Below are 17,234 nucleotides of genomic sequence, written 5' to 3'. Positions count from 1 at the left end.
AAGAGCTAACTTGGTGATTTTTTTTATCGAGTCAATTTTAATATTTTATGTTTTTGATTGAACAGAATCGTTCATCATCATCTAGTTTGATATATATTTTATTTTTTAGATTTGGTCGTGAATATGACACGTATCATCTAATAGAAGATTGGTAATTTTGCTTTATACGCACCCTTAAAGCTAAATTAATACACAGATTCCTCAAGAGATGGCGTTTGAATTTAGATTTGAGTTAAAAGATGATTGCAGAAAATTATAATAATTATGTCTGTTTCTTCTTTAATCAAAATTATAGTGTTTTAAATTTAAAATTATTTATAATGTTATGTCGAGGTATTCAAAACATGCACAACTAGTAGGTATTTTTTTTGCATAGCAACCCCACGTTCTTTCATCGTTGTAGTGACGTAGATCAATAATACCAAGTACTAATATTTTCCCAATTTTAGGAAAAAAAAAATTTTTAAAGCGTTTTTTTTATTCAATTTTTTTAAGTGAAACTTCTTCCTCGGGGTTGGAAAAAAATTTAGTGTAACATTTTTTCGTTACACGTGACATTTTTCCGTTACGCGCCATCTTTTTCTTATCCCTACCACGCGTGATTCGACGTATTTTTTTAAAGTTGCATATATGTAGTATATTATTTTTTGAAAAATAAGGTCATAAAGAAGTTTCACTTGTACACGCTCACATTTTTTTTTGTTCTATCAGTGTTAGTTAAACCAATTTTGTGTTTTATTCGAAATAGGTGTTATTTATTTCTTTTTTAATAACAAATAATAACATACTATCAATAAATCTTGACCATTTATATTTGTTACAAACTTAAACAAGATCTTATAATAATTAATGAGTTAACAATTAACATATTCATCACATTATAAATAGTGTGAAAATATTTGAGCTTAAAGTTTAATGGAAATTTTATTAGTTACAGTCGGTATCCCAATATGGTAGCTCTTGTTGACGTCAGGTTGACACTTTGGCAGTTCTTTAATGGCGACCGCTGATGACGGGTCGCAAGTTGGAACTTGACGTTGTTTATTGTTTAGGACATAGTTATACATCGTAAATTCGTAAACATGACGGGAATATTACCAACGTACCAACGATTCGTTAATGGGGTTCCCGTACCCTCAATATCTCGCCGTTCATTTCGTCTCCGCGAAAAATACTTAATTATTTCTGTACTCTTGACATTCGGAATCGTGTGGTTAGGTGCGCTCTTCTATTTACCAGAGTTTAAAAGTTCAATAAGCGTGAACGACAGTGTGTATGATGTGTACAAACGTATTCAGAAAGCAGGTCCTGAGCTGCTCATGCCACCTCCCTTAGCGCAGAATGAAGTCGGAGACTTTCCCGTTGTTGGGATCGTGCGTCATGGGGAGGAAGGTGACGATCCTCATATTGTGGAAGACAGGAATCGCCTACGCGCTAAGATAAATGAGGACATGGGTATGAAAGTGCTAGAGAGACCGCAATTTGATGTCGCACCTTCCGTATCGTCTTCTCGAGGACCTAGCAAAGCCCCTGTGGATGCTATTGAAGAACCCAATGTTGCAAATAATCCAGGCAAAGATGTTTCTCCCTCTGGTGAAAAATACTTGGCAGGAGTCAATAAGTATGTCTTACCGCTGATGGACTCTAATACAGACCCAGAAATCAGGCACAAACGTGAAACTGTGAAAGAGGTAAGTTCATTAGAATTAAATAATTTTAAAGTATTCATGAAAATAGCATAATACCTATGTCAAATTATTTCACTATTTTGCAAATCAAGTGAATATCTGTAACCTACATTGATAGTGTATATTATTTTATAAATGTAACTGTATATACTGTGTATAATACAATATTAAAATTATACTAAACTAGAGGTCCGCCCCGGCTTCACCCGTGGTACATATTTCGCAATAAAAGGTAGCCTATGTCTTTTCTCGGGTATGAAAATATCTCCATACCAAATTTCATGCAAATTGGTTCAGTAGTTTAGGCGTGATTGAGTAACAGACAGACAGAGTTACTTTCGCATTTATAATATTAAGTATGGATTAGCTTTCTCACTCGCTTTGTCTTGAAACTTCCACCATCTAGGACTATATAATATACATATATTGAAAAAAAGAAACGCAAAAAAATGGACAGACCGACAGCAAAAGCATTTTTGTTTCATAACATGTAAAAATTTCACTATATTTAATCAATTTAATAAACAATTAGTATAAGAGCATTGCCTATCGAAATAAAGATATTAAAGATAACAAGCATTTATTTAATAATATTAGGTACATATTATATACCTAAGATTATTATTTTAAAATGCATGTTGTGTTTTCTATTTCTGGTTTTCATTGATATTATGGTTATTCTATTTGATTAATAAATACTATAATAATACTATGTGATCTGGAAAATATTGTTCGGCCTAGATACTGTTAAAACTCAGCAGTATAAAAAATTGTCTACTACCTACACTTATATCTTAGTCTCGTAGTAATTAAGAGTACAAACATTTACAATTTATATCAAAATTGGTCTAGCAGAAGGAATTTTGTGTGAGTTTTTCGTTTGAATGGTTGTTTCACCCCTTAAAAATGGATCTATGTATTATTTTACACTCATTCTATGTCATGGTGTAACTGACAACTGTGTTTAAATTTTTTATGTCAATTGAATTTTTCATTTTCATACACTTTCATCATTGACAAAAAATAGCTCAAAGTAAATTCTTCATTAAAAATAATTCCAACATTGAAGATAACCTTGCATTGTATTTAAGATATTATTATAACAACTTCCTACAAAATTATTTCTGGTCTCACATAATTAAATAGTAAATACCAAAATGTGTACAATTATAATAATAATTATCAACAATGATATTTGAAAAGATCATAATGCATTAATGTCCTATAATATTTATAATATTTATTTATATACATATGATCATAATATTAATTACTAGCTATGCCGCGCGGTCTCATCCGCGTGGCTTCGCTCCTGTTGGCCTTAGCGTGATGATATATTATATATAGCCTATAGCCTTCCTCGATAAATAGGCTATCTAACACCAATGTTTTCGCATGGTCGATGACCGAACGGCGCCGGCGTCCATGCCGCCTACGTACACAATATTATGTAAATGATTGAGTTTATGGTAAAGCTATTTACGTGGTATGCTGGAGATAATCGGCAATTATTGGTTGTTATGAAATAAATATTTTTATTGATTTTTTTATTAAAATATGATGTATAAGTAGGTATCTAATTAATGAGTCAGAAATCGTCTTTCTTGTATGTTGTTTTAGAATTATGTACAAGGTCAAGATCGCGTATTTTATAGTAGGTAGTTATGTACTTTTAATATAAATGATAATATACCCGATTTTCGATTGTCTCTTTTATTTTAGGATGTTAAAAATGTATTTTTTATTACGGATTTTACCCGATTTTTAAGTGGTTACATATTATAATTAATTTATGCATCAAATAGTAAGCGTGGTCATGGTCAGATTGGCCGTGACCTAGGGTTGCCAACACTTCATCATCAAAATATAGTATTTTCCAAAATAAGGTGTAAAAAATATACCTAGTACATTTAAAAAAATATAGCATTTTATGGGAAAAACAAAAAAAATAGACAATTATATATTTTTTTTATAAAAACTATATTTTTTTGCACTTCTTGCACTGTGTAACAGCTTTTTGTTTAAAATAAAAGTGTCAAGCTTTGTCACATTCAATTTTTTAATTAATATAAATCAAAAGCTCATTTTTTTATTAATGACTAGCAATGCCCTGCGGTTTCACCCGCATAGATAGCTATATCGTGACAGTGAAAAGTCTACTATAGGTCGGACTATAGGTTTAATTTTTAATCACATGAAAATCACCTTCACCCCGTCCCGCACTACGCCTGCTCATTGTATTAAACAGTATGTACCTAGTTACTAATTTCTGTAGATTGACACTTTTAAAAATTCGTTATATCTTTTGAATGGAATATCCAATTTTTTTTTAATTTAAAAAGTATTTTGCTGGGTAACCTATTAAAAACTCGAATTTCTATTACCCGAATCTTAAAATCCCGAAAACGGTTGTTAGAACTTTTAAAAGACAGATGCAATGAATGACAACTTTTTAAATTCCTTTTTTAATTTCCCAGATGAATCAATTTCCAGATACACCAAAACCAGATTTTTAAAAAGTATTTTTTTGTTTCCCGTATTCTCATAATCCAGATATAGTTATACCAGATTCTCAGAATACTTTTTTTTGTTTCCCATCGTACCATTTTCCAAATAAACTATTACCAAATTTTCATAATCTTTTTATTTGGTTTCCATATAATCGTATAGCAGATAGACTATTGCCAGATTTTCATAATCTCTTTATTTGGTTCCCATACAATCGTGATTATACCTTTACTATTGCCTGAAAATGAACATTACCAGTAAGTAATTTGTTTTACTTGCCCAGTACAGAAAGGTTTAAGTGTCAAATTTGACTCAGTAGGTTAGGTTAGGTTTGAACTGCGACCCTTACGCACGAGCCGAGCGAGCGAAGCGAGCGTGCCGCGGCAGCGGCCGGCGAGTGCCAGAACCGACTCGCTATTGTTTTACTTGCCCATTACAGAAAGGTTTAAGTGTCAAATTCGACTTAGTAGGTTAGGTTAGGTTTGAACTGCGACCCTCACGCACGAGCCGAGCGAGCGAAGCGAGCGTGCCGCGGCAGCGGCCGGCGAGTGCCAGAACCGACTCGCTATTGTTTTACTTGCCCAACAGAAAGGATTAAGTGCTAAAATCTATTCAGTAGGTTAGGTTAGGTTCGTGCTGCGACCCCCTGGAAGGATTTCGTTTTTCTGGATATCGTTTATTTGAATTTCAAAAATCTGGACATTGTTTGTCTGGATATCAATCAACTGTATTTCAAAAATTTGTGTTTTAAAAATGTGGCTTTCGTGCATATGGATTACGGTCATCTGGATTTTGTGCATTTAGATTTCGTATGTCTGGAACTCATTCGTCTGGATTGTAAAACTTCGTACAAATGAAGAAATGGGCAAATGAAATTCGGAGTTGTGATTATATGTCAAACAAAACTTCGAAATTTTAAAATTCGGGGTTATGAAAAAATGTCCAAACGTTTTCGGGATTATGATATTCGGAATATTAAAATTCGAGATTAAGATAGGTAACCATTTTGCTGGTATTGAAACAGTCTATAATAAAACATCATTTAATGGGATAAGGATTAATATATGTGTATGGATAACATGGTTTGATTACTGTCGGCACTTCTATTTACTTTGAAAACGTAAAAAAGTTGTAGTAACATATCTACTGAAGATGGACATATGGTATCGCGGACTTTCTTGTAAATATTGATCCATTCTATAATACCGTAGAACATTGTTTTGTTCTATCTTCAATAGATTCCGCAGCGCATGCGATGACAGAATTTTTATTAAGGAATTTTTTACACCTTGGGTTACATTATTGCATTTTTGGTAAGGATCTCTAATTTTTTTTTAAATGCAATATAGCCTATGTTGCTCAGTGAAGATGCAGCTTTCTAATGGTGAAAGAATTTTTGAAATCGGCCCAGTAGTTTATGCGTGAAAACCATACATACATACATACTTACATAATTACAAACCTTTCCTCTTTATAATATTATACTAGTATAGATATAGATAGTATAGATTAGTATAAATAGATAAACTACTTCTGTTTCTTTCTTCTCGCTACTGGTATATGCGCAATAGGTTATATGACTTAGCCATCTTAACAATAATTAAAAGGCGCGTTCTTATTTTTTTTTAATGAAGGATTTGTTTGTAAAATTTGTCGGTGTTGAAAATATAGTATTTTTGCGTACTATATATGTTTTCAACAGTATATAGTACGCAGACCCGAAATATAGTACAATACTATATATTATAGTACGGTTGGCAACCCTACGGTGACCACACTCACTGTAAAATGTTAAAACTTGAAGTGGGGTGAATAAATCGTGTTTAAAATCTGTTCAAAATTCCGACTATCTGTTATCTAGGAATAATATAATATTATGTACAACTGTGATAAGATTATTAAATGAAAAAGTGACATAGGTACATTATTTTGTCCTTTTATTTAATCAGGAATATCTCGTAATATTGTAAATAAATGATAAATATACTCAAATATTCAAAGCTGCCATACATTACGTTAATTGTGTTTAGAAAAATGTTTGTATTGAAGCCGGATCATAACCAGACGTAATCACGTAATACAAAACTGGTTTTGATGTCATCTAACATTTGATTTAGCTTAGATTCATTTAGTTTTCCGAAATTACGATATCTTTATCCTTATTCAACACCTCCGTGGGGATTTGTTAACTTCACGGTTCCAATTACATTGTTAATTGTTATTTGTTACGATTCATTGTAATAATTCGATTTGACATGGAGATTTGAAGAGGTTCTCAGTTCGTAGTAGGTACACATGTTTGTAGTTATAACTAGGTTATAGCTTCTCTTTTTTTAAATTAATAGCATACCACCAGACTAAAATTAATCAAAACTGCACTTATCCCTTTTGTCGTGTTAAATAGAATATTAAATGTAATTTATCTATATTAAATGCATACTTACAGACTAACTAAAATTATTATTATTTTCAAAAAATATACTTTAACCTTCGTAACTATATAGAAACATGTACATATAGTATAGACACAGGTATATTATTCGTGGTCATGATATATTTTATATTAGTCACGCTTTAATAAAATAATCAGTAGAGCTGTTGTGAACTTGAGAATATTAGTTTTTGTAATGCCTTTTCCACACCATAGTTAACCTACTTGATGGAAAATATATTATTAATTTTACACTATTAATAATATGAATGAATATGAAACCTTAAAATAAATAACCTCGTAATTAAGTTCAAAATTCTGCCATGATAATCAAGGGAATACGCACTACCTTTTAAATTCAATTATCTCGTAAATATTTGCAAGTAGTCTATGAAATATAAATATAATATACTTAAAACTGAGATACCTTACATTGCGAATACATTAGCACACATTAGTCTCGTTTGGACGCAGCTTTATAAAATTGTATGTTTTTGTAAACCAAATTCAATATTTGGCTTGCTTATAACGCATTATGAATCAAGCTGAACAAATATTAATTAACGAGTATTATTTCTTTTCGTCCATGTTGTTGATATAAAGAGGGTTAAATGGATGTTATTATTCAAACTCAACTCAAACATTCATTTATTCAATTAGACTACTATTTAGTAGCACTTTCGAATCGTCATTACATAGTATTTTAACATTTACCACCGATTCGGAAAGCAGTATCTATGGAGAAGAATCGGCAAGAAACTCCATAGTTGCTCTTTTAAATAATGTCAATAAATTTACATAATATGTAACTTATATCTACCTAACTACATAATATGCCAAAGAACTGTCCTGTGGTTTTTACGCGACAACCCTCCATGGGTCTTTATCGTCCATATATTCCTGAATACTGTAGTACGCTCTCTGAACTAGTACATTTTTTATGTAAGTTTTAAATTTAGTACTACTAAACTCTTTAATATTATGAGGAATTCTATTGTATAAGCGTATACCTTGACCCATAAATGAATTTTTAACTTTAGCTAATCGGAAAAATGGCATTTCAATTCTATTCTTGTTCCTTGTGCCATAATCGTGTCTATCTCCTACTCTTGTGTGTAAGTCAGAGCTTTTGTGTACATGCAAAATATTATTAAATATATACTGTGATGGTACAGTAAGGATACCAGTATTCTTAAAATGATCTCTTAGTGAGTCCCGAGCACGTAAATTATATATAGAGCGAATGGCTCTTTTCTGTAAGATAAATATAGTTTCTATATCTGCAGCCCTGCCCCACAGTAGAATTCCATAGGACATAATGCTATGAAAGTAGCTGAAATAAACCAATCTGGCCGTATCTTCATCGGTGAGATGCCTTATTTTTCGGACTGCATATGCAGCAGAACTGAGCTTACCTGCAGCGGTGTTGACATGGGCTCCCCACTGTAGTTTCTCGTCCAATGTTAACCCTAGAAATACAGTAGACTCAGTAGGATGCAATACCTCCCCGTTCAAGGTAATATCTCTGTTCAACTTTTTTACATTAGGAAGTAAAAATTCAACACAAGTGGTTTTTTTGGCATTTAATAATAAATTATTGGCAGTAAACCATTCAGATATGTGTAAAAGAGCACTGTTCACTTCGTCAACATTTGGGTCATGCCTATCCACATTAAAAATTAATGAGGTATCATCTGCAAACAGAACTATTTCACACCTATCCTGCAAATAATAGGGAAGATCATTGATATATACCAAGAACAAGAAGGGACCTAAAATTGACCCCTGTGGAACACCAATGTTAATTGACGCACCGCTAGAACGTTCTCCATTAACAACTACAGTCTGTATCCTATCATGCAGGTATGACGCTATGAGGTTCTGGGCTTTTCCTTTAATTCCATAGTGATTAAGTTTACGTAACAAAGTACAATGTTCAACGCAGTCAAATGCCTTGGAGAGGTCACAAAATATCCCTAGAGCATTTTTTGAGTTTTCCCATGCCTTATATATATGTGTTAGAAGTGCAACTCCAGCATCTGTGGTTGAGCGCCCCTTTGTGAAACCAAACTGTTTGGTGTGCAGTAAATTATTATTTGCAAAATGACTACTCAATTGGTTTAATATTAACTTCTCGAATACCTTACTTAATGTTGGTAAAATAGAGATAGGTCTATAATTGTTACAGTCTTCTTGATCGCCCTTCTTAAATAAAGGTATAACTTTACTAAGCTTTAGTAAATTAGGAAATGTACCATAGTCACAACACTTATTAAATATGGAAGCTAAATTTATCGCAATATTTTCTATTATATTATTAACTAAATTTACGGACATTCCCCAAAGATCACAAGTATTTTTAAGATTAAGCGTCTTATAGGCAGTAACAATATCATTAGCAGTTACGTGTCGTAATTCAAATAATGTACTGCACTCCGCAACATGGTCCCTCAAAAAGGTCTCTGCGAGTGCTGAAGACGAATTTAAACTATTAGTAATAGTAGCAGGGACACTACTGAAGAATTCTTCAAAAGCAAGCGCAACATCAGCACTTTTGTCAATAACCCTGTCATTATTTACAAGTTTTATGGTATTACTTGATTTGCTTTTACCCATTTCACCATTAATAATTGACCAAACTGTTTTAACTTTATTATCAGAGTCGCGTATTTTTTCTTTGATATACAAACGCTTTGCGGTGAAACAAACTTTTTTAAAAATTTTTGAGTAATTTCTAACATAACTAAGAAAAGATGGGTCTTTATTATATTGCTTCATACCATATAATTCATAAAGAATGTTCCTGCACCTATGTATACTAGCTGTCGCCCATTTACTAAATGGTAAATCCTTGGTAATATTTAAAGATTTAACTTTAAATATTTTTTCAAATTCTTTATGTACTAAATTAAAAAGATTTTTAAACATTTCACAAGGACTATTAGGATAGGATTGATCATTTAGTACGGGCAGGTTTTTATTAATATTATTCCTAAATTTATTAATGCCTTTTTTAGTTATAGGCCTAACATTAATCCTTTTAAATGTAGGTATGCAATCCCATTCAAAAACTACTTTCTGGCCACAGTGATCCGAAGTCAATGTATTGAGAATATTTTTCTCTAAACAGATGCAGTCACAGTATATATTATCAATACAAGTTGCAGAAGTAGGTGTAATTCGTGTGGGTTCGTTAAAAAGTTTATATAGATTAAATGACTGAAACAAATTAACAATTCGTGTAGCCGTTTGTGTTTGTAAAAGTAAATCAATATTAAAATCACCACATACTATAACTTTTTTTTTACTCCTGCTTAGACGCTTTAATATTTCTTCCATGACTGTCTCAAACATATTATAGTCACTGGAAGGGGGTCTATAAACGCAAACAATAATATAACGCTCCAGCTCCACACAGGACAGTTCAATGGTCCGTTCTACAGAAAGACTAACAATGTCAGTTCGTTCTTTACATTTTACACTATCATGTACAAAAATAACAGAACCTCCGTGAATAGCCTGTGTCCTAAAGTATATACTTTTTAATTTGTAATTTTCAATATTTACTAACGACTGACATTGTTTAAGCCAATGTTCTGTTACACAAAATATTTTAATATTGTTATCATTCAGAAACAATTCTATTTCTAACAATTTGCTAGCCAAGCCTTGAATATTTTGATGCACAATGGAAAAAGACTGCTTAGCTGTTGTCTTATATACTAGTTTAAATCTAGCTTAGGGCTAGATTGTCTGTCTACACTTAATCTAGGTTGATGTATAAAATTACTACTACATAAAATTATAGTAGATCGATGGTCTGATACCGAACATGTACCAGACTGGTTAATATTATATGCTATTAACATAGCAAGTTCACGCTTATATCTATATGGCAGATACACTGTATTCTTTGTCAAATATTGACTAGCTATCGACTATCGCTATCGACTATATTGACTAGCTTACCGCCCGCGGCTTCGCTCACTTTGTCTAAAACTCAATAAATTATATACTAAAACATCCTCTTGAATCACTCTATCTATTAAAAAAAACCGTATCAAAATCCGTTGCGTAGTTTTAAAGATTTAAGCATACAAAGGGACATAGGGACAGAGAAAGCGACTTTGTTTTATACTATGTACCTACTATTTAGTGATGATGCAACAGACAATGATGTGGTAACAACAATGTTTGTTTGTCCTTGGACAATGTCAGCGGAATCTTCGAGAAAAATTGTTTTTGTATCGCGTTACTTGATATTATTTATTATAACAGACCGCTTTTCAAGTACATATTGCAGAATAGTGTTAAAATATTTATGTATTTATTTAATTTAATAGTCCACTATATTATGAGGCCTGTGAAAAGCTCGATATTCCGATTTAGATATGGTCCATATTATGCGCATTTGAAATATCTGTATTTCAAATGCGGACATGAATTTTTATGTTTCTTCCGTAATCTAGCGATTATTGGAGATTCTTAAAACACGTCGTAAAATAATTTTAAATAAAGATATTTTAATGGATTTTAAACGCGATTTCAATTTTTAATTTCTAAATGTATAATACTCGCGTAAAATCAAACAATAGAAAACACTAATTTTAAATAAGATCACATATAGAAATGTATGTATTTTAAAATACAAATACTAGTATTCTATCTTTACAGATAGTCCATTGAAAAGTTACATTTGGGGTTGCATTTTTTAGAAGACGCAATTTTATTTTTTTGATGTGTAGGGGGGGGTTACCTGTGGGACAAGGGTGGCGACCCCAGAAACTTGGTGATAGCTTCACACTGACCCTCCCTACATATCAAAAAAACAAAATTGCGTCCTCTAAAAACGCAAGGTTAGGCCTAAAAAATGTAACATTTCAATGGACTAAGAGAAACACAAGACACAGATACATACCACTTCCAACAAGTTTGTAGTGGATAGGTCATGGGTTCAAGGAGACAAAAAATAAATAAATCGATCACAATACGCCGAGTTTTTTCTTCTTTCCATTCGGACAATTCTATATAACGGTATATTTAACACGATCAGCGGATATGAATGTATATTGCGACGTTTGTCCTCATTTAAGAGTCCAAAAAAAGGCGATCTCTAAACTTATAAAAATTTGGTCATTGTCTTTTAAACTTCTGAATTTTTTAGATCTTTTTTTATTGCTCTACGATATAGGACGATTGATATTATAGCTTTTTCCTTATATATTTTCTGAGAAATACATGGATAAACAGTAAACACACTATTCTATCACTTTAAGAGACTTTCAAACTTTTTACGCTTGTTTCGAAGATAATAAATAATAGGTATCATCATAATGTTGCAGTTTAACTATGTACCTCATCCTACGTAAAAAAGCCTCATATTTTAAAACCATTATAAATGTAAAAGATTACTTACGTAGATAAACCATAGTTACCTATATCACTATATGTAAATGGCACGTAATATCAGTCGATTTCGAAATTGCCGCCGGTTCCGCTCGCACCCAGCTTAATTCACTGCAATTGTTACTGGGCAAATAACAATTGAAGTGGAAATAATAAACTGTTGTATGGCGTTCATAGTACGTGCTGAATACCAGGTTACTTCATACCTGGTATGGGGTACGGAGCCCGTAAAAATGTCCGTTAATTATTTGTTGCCGAAAATTTTAAGGAGGGTAGTTTGAAAGCAACACGTATTGGATGTCACGTCAAGAAGTAGCTAAACGGAATTATACTGGCACATTCAATGATATTATAAGCAGGTACAACTTCGAATTGTGCCTAATTAGCCACATTTTACTAGTGTTGTCTCCTTTTCGCTCACGATAGTTGAATGAAGCCATCTTACTTTGAGGTCTAATCGTCTGTGCGAGAGTGTGCCGTTTTTGAAGATCAAATGCGGTTTTGGTAACTTATCTACCCTTTTTTAATTAAAAATATCACTGGGCACATGTGCGAATGTTCATTATAAGTCACGATTGCCACACTACGTAGCTACATTTATAGACTTTTAGCGTAATAAATCAATTTCATAATTCTTATAAATAACCGGTCTTCGGAAGTGAATGTTTTCCCATTTAACTGTTAACTAACAACTTTTTTCATTGAATTAATATCGAATAAGTATATAGATATGGCAGTGAGAGTGACCACATTTAGTTTACTTCTTCAATTTCAATATAGACGGAAATTGGATTTTCAATAGTAGACGAGCGATTTCTTTTCAATTTATATACGTGCTTCCTACATCTCCAGTGCCGGAATAATTTAAGGAATACATAGTTAGTGAAGAAACAACAAGGAAAATAAACAAAATCAGCGACATGTGATATTTACTAACCCGCACTATTGCCTACTAGCGTGTACGATTCTAAACTTTCGTGAGACGAGGCATGTGTCAGTAGCATCAAATATGGTCTGTAGATGGTTATAAGCTTATATTTATTAGCCTGCAAAGTAAATGTTAAGACATTATTTCAATAACATGTTTTTATTGCGTCGAACGTTATTGTTAATTACGTCATAAATTTTACGCATTTTATAGCAAATTAAATTTATATACTAACTATCCAATTTTCAAAGCAAAAATAAGTATTAATTATAACTAATTAGATAAATTGTCCAAGCTCTGAAACCATATATCCAAGACCACAAATTAATACATATTTGACAGTTATCCATACGGCTAATTCTCTCACCGCAAAATTTACCGCAAAAAAAAACTTAAAAAAAAAAATTTTTACCAAAAAAAAATTTAAAACAATCTAAACCATACAAGTAAGTATCAGTATTTTTATATGTAGTTTGCACATTAATCCAATAATTCACTAAGCCCCGAGGTATTGTAGTATAAACTTGTTCTAAATCCACAAGGTCGCCGGTAACGGGATGTCGCACTGCTTCGACACACATACTTAAATGTTTACAATGCGACTCCATTGACGCAGTGTTCTGTAAATGTTCCGCACTTTCGTCGGCTAAAGAGTGGTTCAATTTTAGCACGGAATAGAACGTGGGAGGGAGTCATTGTTCGTATGTAAATTGTTTTTTTCACGTATATAAATGCGGTGTTTGGTTTTTATGTAGCTTTAAAGCTGTCAAGTTATTTGCTTTTGTATATTTTTGGAGAAAGAAAATTGTATTGCACTGAGCGAGTAAAAATAAATAGGTAGATACTAAAATAGATGACAATTGAAAGGTACAGTACTTGAAAAAATGAAAACAAAGCAAGCCGTAGGAGTTTCCATCCAAGATTCCAGTTTTATTTTTAGAAAGTTGTAAAGAAAGGGATAATATAAAAGCACAACGAGGCATTTATATTTTATACCTTTTCATGTAAAAAGAACCTCAAATAATACCTGAAATTTCTAAATGTTGAAACCGGATTACCACTAATAATCCTTCGATCCGACCACTCGATAAGCCCTTGAAGAGAGTCTCGTTAAAAGTAATTTGGCAATTCAAGAAGACCCCTAACTGCTGAGTATGTTATTCGATACACAATGGCTTTTCTTGTGAGCGTACCTTGTAAAATGTAATACAACAATTACATTGGACGCCGTCATGTGAAGATAGGGATATTTTAGCTGACCATCCAGAGCTTTCAAACTATCTATTAAAAAGATCATTTTTTATTCTTCTGATACTAATTGACGTGACATACATTCTTGTACAGCTATGATTGTCGGGTAATTGTTAACGTTTTGAATTAAACATCGCTTCTGTCTATTTCTACTCGTACTATTTACCGGAGTCAAGGCTACTGCCAACTTCAATTGTACGTCGTATTTGTTTCCCATAGCTACAATAGAAAGATGTAAAAGTAAATGTTACATATCCGTAGAGCTCAAGATTTGGTTTTAATGGTCATTTATTTCCTTGGCATACTATTTGGTTTTTCCAGTTAACCTTTATTCAATCATCAATTTTGTAATTAATTGAAAAGTAAAGATAAAGATTAAATTTCCTTCAAGATTTCTAGAAAGATGAGAACTTTTTCATATAAAAATAAGAAAACCTGTCTTTTTTTGAAGGGCGTTGGTATTGACATTGTAATATTTAAAATTTATAAAGTTTCCGAATACACATTCCAATCAAGAAAAGGTAACGAGATGATGCCAAAATTCCAAGGATAATAAAAGTAGTACTTATAACAAAAGTAGCGTTCTGTCGCCATGGTCGTTGGAATTATCAGGTGATGGAAAACCGATATCGGTCACCAAGTGTAGCGCCTGACCACAGAATAGACTATAGCTTTGTTAAGATCGTTATAAATTTAGTCTAGGTGTAAACTATACGTGTAGATGGGTATTGAGCATCGATTCTCTCTAAATATTATGCCTCTAATGGATGCAAACCCCTCATTTAATTTAAAAAAAGCTTTAGTATAGTATAAAAGCAGAACAGTAAAACCCACAACGTTCAAATAACTAGATTACTTTCCGATCCAGGCACTAACGCCGCGTGCATAATTAACACACAGACTAGGCAATGGCCGATTTAAATTAGTTATTTCAGTTCTAGATAAGGATTCCTGGACACGCAACTTCCCATTGCAATTAACGTGTCTCAACTATAGGACTGGACTTTGATCGGTCACTCAGGACAGATTGAGGTTACTGATGATGCAATGTCTATATGGATGATTGTTCCATCTGGTTGGATTTCTTCTGGATATTCCGAAAATTTAGAGCACGTGCTGTCTCATTCCTATTCAATGCTAGGTCTATTTGCATCCCTGTCCCGTAAATGACGCAACGGTATGCGCCAGTGTATTAAGGGCCTTAATGTAATTTTCCTAAACTGAGCAGTGAGCAGTATAATGCGGCCGGGGAGCTAATGCATTGTGAGATCGCTTGTTCCGGCGTTTTATTACCATTGATGAGAGCATCATTATGTTACGTGTTCTTTAAATTAACCTATTTTGTAACGAATTTTGTTAACAGTTGTTGCAATTTAGATGAGTGAAATTATTAACTTTTGAACACAGTTATTGTATGCGATGTGAATTGACGTTCATCATGTTCACCGTTCCGGTTGTAGGAATCGGACATGTTATTTTTATACGGCGCCAAATGGATCCTAGACATTAGTCAATATACACAAATATTTAAAAAGAAAAATTACGCGTTCATGTTGGCCATTTGACACGTATGCATATTTTTAGAATTTATTTTTATAGGGACATAAACTTTTAATGATTTAGTATTAAGATACATCAAATCCATACTAATATTATAAATGCGAAAGTAACTCTGTCTGTCTGTCTGTTACTCAATCACGCCTAAACTACTGAACCAATTTGCATGAAATTTGGTATGGAGATATTTTGATACCCGAGAAAGGACATAGGCTACCTTTTATTGCGAAATATGTACCACGGGCGAAGCCGGGGCGGACCTCTAGTAAATAATATTCCCACATTCAACCTACGGCCTTCGCGCTGAATGCAAATGATTTTACCATTATTTAACGATTGCAAATTCCTTAACCCAAGTATAACCGTGAAATGACGGATAACGACGCTCATTCTTAGCCCATAACCGTCGCAAAATTGAGATAAGCCCGCTGCGGAAAGTATGGTGCTATCTGTACAGGAAATTCACACTTTATACGAACTTTTGGCCTTTTAGAGACGCTAGATGAGTTTACAATGTTCTGTGTATATCTAAGATAGTTTATGATTATACAAGATTGAGTAAAAATGTGGTAAGGAAAAACTGAAATTATATAGGTATATCTGTTTCATTGGGGTTAACGTTAGACTTAATGTCGCTTGAAAGTTATGTTTGATTTTCAAAGGGATTTGCTATTTCAGATGTAAACTGATGATGAATTGATGAGATATAAGTATATATTACTTATTAGACATTTTTTGTAAAATGCTGTTATTCGACTCAAATGATAAAATTTGTAAACATTTGCAGGTTTAGATATTAGGATGTTATTCATAAAATCACAAAAAAAGTGTCTACGTTATGTTGTTAATCGTATATAAAGTTCGGCTTTGCTATGTTTTTACATAAAAAAGCAATACATCGTTTACCAAGTTCTGCTCTTGACACAAAATTGGACTTTGGTTATTTCTTCGTCAAAGCCATAGCTCGAAGATAATGCCAGCTAAGCGCTTGCAATTCCATCGTACAGCGTAAACACAACTTTTTGTTCGCGTTTTCTCTCGCCATGGAAATTCTACTGTTTCAGTTATTTTTAATACATTTGCTCTCTCATGCTTGCATCTTTAATGCTTTCTTAAAATTCACGCCTTTGATCATGATGATGATATTTTGTGCAAATAAATAATTATGAACTATACTATACCCATATAATATAAGAAAGTGATCCCCTTTAAGTGTTTTGTAATCTGTGTTCAGTATCAGAGTTCAGTATGGATGTAAAGATATTGAGCGATACAAAAATAAAAATAATCAATTAATAACTGTTTACATAGTACTAACAACTAAAAAATCATACTCTACCTACTCACTACTATATTAATAATCTGCCAATTTATGACTGGAAAATAGGATGTTAACGTATTATTTTAGAACTTATCAGCACAGTAGGTATCGCAAAATGTTTTAGTACACTAAGCGGCGTTGTTA

At 32.6% G+C, this 17,234-nt stretch overlaps 1 protein-coding gene across 1 annotated transcript in view; it reads left to right on the top strand.

Moving 5' to 3' along the window:
• The first annotated feature begins 979 nt into the window (after positions 1-979).
• The window catches only part of alpha-Man-Ia (alpha-Mannosidase class I a), a 79,245-nt gene continuing 62,990 nt past the window's right edge, over positions 980-17,234 (top strand). Inside the window, exon 1 of the mRNA XM_089700188.1 lies at positions 980-1,691. Within this exon, the coding sequence (XP_089556314.1) occupies positions 1,083-1,691 (609 nt within the window). The 5' untranslated portion in view covers positions 980-1,082. The remainder of the gene's footprint in view (positions 1,692-17,234) is intronic.

Source organism: Colias philodice, chromosome 10 (assembly GCF_061535455.1).
Source record: "Colias philodice isolate Cphi_HAF_F1 chromosome 10, ilColPhil1 Martin Lab GWU primary, whole genome shotgun sequence".
In the NCBI taxonomy this organism is placed as follows: Eukaryota; Metazoa; Arthropoda; class Insecta; order Lepidoptera; family Pieridae; genus Colias; species Colias philodice.
Note: the sequence above shows the minus strand (reverse complement) of the source record. Positions and strands in the feature narration are given on the sequence as shown.